At 31.9% G+C, this 3,720-nt stretch overlaps 1 protein-coding gene across 1 annotated transcript in view; it reads right to left on the bottom strand.

Moving 5' to 3' along the window:
• Positions 1-359: 359 nt before the first annotated feature.
• LOC106465351 (obscurin-like) overlaps positions 360-3,720 on the bottom strand; it is a 128,553-nt gene continuing 125,192 nt past the window's right edge. The window contains exons 83-84 of the mRNA XM_022393222.1: positions 2,147-2,202; positions 360-831 (exon numbers count right to left, since the gene is read on the bottom strand). Coding sequence (XP_022248930.1) covers positions 2,163-2,202 — 40 coding nt within the window. The 3' untranslated portion in view covers positions 360-831; positions 2,147-2,162. The remainder of the gene's footprint in view (positions 832-2,146; positions 2,203-3,720) is intronic.

Here is a 3,720-nt window from a genome sequence, read left to right as displayed (position 1 = left end):
TGATTCTCACGCTCTCTACTTTCTAGAATTATCCTGTACTTTGGCGAATGTTCTAGTTCTCACTAGATATAGGGTAGGCGGGTATATATATAAGAGGGGACAACGTGACGCGGTAAGGTAATGTGTGCGAAGATAGTGAGTAACTGATCTGCAGTCAGAAGTATTATTGAGCACGTTCGTCGTTATAGCGTTTGTTTAGCGCGATTGTTGAAGTTGAGTGTATCGTTAAAGTTGTATTCAGAAAGAATAAACCAGTTTTTATTAAGAAAGAACTTGTGTCACTTAAGTTTCGTCGGAACGAAGTTACGGAAAATCAATTAACAAACGGAGACGTAACAGTATATACAGCCTGTAAAACTGAGCTTGCATCTATTGTTTTTTTAGGCTTAATAAGTGTGTGAGGGGATTTATCCAAAAATGATTTACAACTCTTTCTTCATCACAATAATTTATTTTGTTAGAATGCAAGTACACAAAAAAAAAATCAGCGAAAAAAAGGAAACTTGAAGAATAAAACATAATTCGGAAATATTAAGTTCAATGACGACCAAAGGTCTTGACTCAAAATTCTTTTCCGTGAATACTTTACAGCTGCTCTGATAAAGAAATATAACAGTAGGGAATAATTTCTTGCTGATGGAACTGAATAGAAACAAAATATTAAATATATTTATCATGTCATAGAAATGAAGTTATAACAAAAACATCTAATATTATTTGCCCATAACTTGCATGGTTATTTGTAAAAGCCAGAACTTACATCATGCCTAATTAGAACAGTTTTAGACAAAGGCAAAAAATACACAGATCAGTTGGTTCTGCACAAAGGACCTGGAAAAAAAATAAGGAACAAGGAGAAAATCAGTGATTAATTATAAACAAATATATATAAAATACCAAAAACATTTTCTTCCCACAATCATGTATCTTCCTGTATTCCCTGATCTTAAATCTAAATAAGAATATTTTTTGTTTCAAAATTGTATATCGATCAACCTGCAATAAACAACAAGACAGCTAGGAGACTTTGTATAACTCTAGTGCCAATTTTAAATCACAATAAAAGACTTGCTTTCCGTAACATATGTTGTGAAGATATAAGGTACAGATGCTGATAACTCAAAACCACAATATACTAAAGGGTAGCCAAAAATATTTAGAGAATTTGAACAGATTATCCTCAAGAAATGTATTAATCTGTGCAACAGGCTGACATTAAGCTCGGTGTCTCAGAAACTGCAAAAAAAGAAACAGTGTCTACAATATCAACTGCATTTGTACAGCCACTAATACCAGGATATATGTTTTTAAGAGACAAGAAAAGTAGTTCAACAGCTTTATCAGAAAATGCTGTAACCATAGGTAATTCATATCATATACTTTTCCAGAAACTAGAAAAAAAAAAAAAAGAAATAATAAAACACAAACTTGTACATGCTGTTCAAAAATTGTAAGTTAAATAAACAAGGAATTAAAACAATAAATGCCTGACAATTTGAGAACCTCACAGCTCACAAATTAATATGAACAAAATACTTCATAAAAGTACCCCAGAACTGTGTTACATTAATGTAAGCCAGCCAATAGCTTTCTAACAGTACTGTGTAACACCAACATAAGCCAATCAAGACCTTTCTACCAGAAATGTGTTACAACAATATAAGCCAATCAAGAGCTTTCTAAACGAACTGTGCTACACCAACATAAGCCAATCATGAGCTTTCTACCAGAAATGTGTTACACAAACATAAGCCAATCAAAAAGCTTTCTACCAGAACTGTGTTACTAAACATAAGCCTATAAAAAGCTTTCTACCAGAACTGTGTTACATAAACACAAGCCTATAAAAAGCTTTCTACCAGAACTGTGTTACATTATCCTATAACAGTCACGATTTTTCAAATAGAACTGAGTTACACCACCATATACCAGCCAATAGCTTTCTAACAGAATTGTGTTACACCAACACACACAGCACTACTGGATCTTCTTTATGGACTGGTATCAACCCAAACAAGCACAGTGAAATACTGTAATTATCAGAGGCAGTAACAGTCTGCTGAAGTTAAGATAGAGAAAATAAAAATAAAACTGAGAGAACATTTTACTAAATTAAATTGTATAGTCACACGAGAGTTCAATTTACCTGATGAGCACAGAGATTACAGTTCTTCATATATGCCAGTCTCTAGAGACAAAGACCTATAAAATAAATAAAGTTGTTTGATCTATATGACCAGGTGAGTTTAGATACAATTACAATTCCAAAAAAAAACATCAAAAAACATGTAATTCTTAATGATAAATTTCATTTGAAAACGTGTGTATATATTTATTTGTCAATGTATCTATCCATTAACAGCTTTCACGTTACAGGTTAAATACTCGTAACATTTAGTGTCCTCATAGTTTAAAGCAAACTTCTCATAGGTGTCTGAAACAGAAAATGAAGCAACATTAAAATCCAGAGAGTTCTTAATATTCCAAAGTGAATAGCATTTTTATTACAAAAGACTTTATTACTGGACACAAAAAAAATCATTTATAGAAAAAATTATGTTGTGATGGAGGAGGAACTCAATTTTTTCCTTTGAACTTCTAATCAGAGATTAAATGTATGTAAGGCCTCAAAACAAAATAATTAACCTCCATTCAATGCACATGGAAAATGAATGAGCATCTGGAAAGTGACACAGATTACAATGCCTATGCCCCTCCTGGGAAGACCCTAACAATAAATGCCAGATTTGGTGACAGTTATTCCAATAGTTCCCCAGTTAAAAACAGCCACAAAGTCTTGTAAAATAATAATTTACATTCTTCATAATACAGAAATATCAGTAGCCATGTAGAATAAATTACCTCGAATTAATAACACATTCATGAAAATAATATCTATTTCTTACCAATCTTTCTCTTCTTATTCAATTATTATTTGGTTTAGGCACAACAGAACTAACTTCATATTACAAAGTAACAGATAAGATATGTTTGTGATTTCATAAGGTTGATGGTCAGAATATTTCGTGAAATGTGTTCTTTGTAACTTATCAAGTTCTTTATGCAGAGACACATAATATAATCTTTGTCTTTCTGTATGAAAGAATTTATCCAATAATAAACACAGGTAGCTAGTGGTAAATGTAATTACAAAATAAATTAACATGCTGATGATTATAAATATTGTTTCCTGGTTACGGTTAATAAAGATTCCTAAATTCATTGATGTTACATTACTTCCTTGGTGGTAACATTTATCAAGAGTGGCTAATAATCACCCAAAAGACAACAAAGAAAAACTTTAACAAGTTCTTACTGCATGTATAATACATGCTGAAATACCCGTCAACTGATGGGGAATGTTTAAACTTAGTTAAAGCAATGTAAGTTTTTAACAGCAATCATATATTTCAAAGTAATAACTTGAAAATAAACTTTATCTCAAAATTTTAAAATTATAACAAAACTTCTTCATAAATAACATTTGCAGTTTGCTTTCCATCTACCAACAAGTAAAGATTTTACAATGATCCCACCCTTGAACACCCTACTTCTCACTGACCATGAGAAAAGCATGGTTGCTTGAGGAACAATCCAGCAACTTTTATACTTTAACCTTGAATCCCTTTAGAATATTCAACACTGTCTAAAGCGTCAACCTGCCAAGACTGTTTGAGCTTGACTCAATAGGCTGGGAGTAATTAACTAACAGGCTTTACA

Source organism: Limulus polyphemus, unplaced genomic scaffold (assembly GCF_000517525.1).
Source record: "Limulus polyphemus unplaced genomic scaffold, Limulus_polyphemus-2.1.2 Scaffold1918, whole genome shotgun sequence".
NCBI lineage: Eukaryota > Metazoa > Arthropoda > Merostomata > Xiphosura > Limulidae > Limulus > Limulus polyphemus.
Note: the sequence above shows the minus strand (reverse complement) of the source record. Positions and strands in the feature narration are given on the sequence as shown.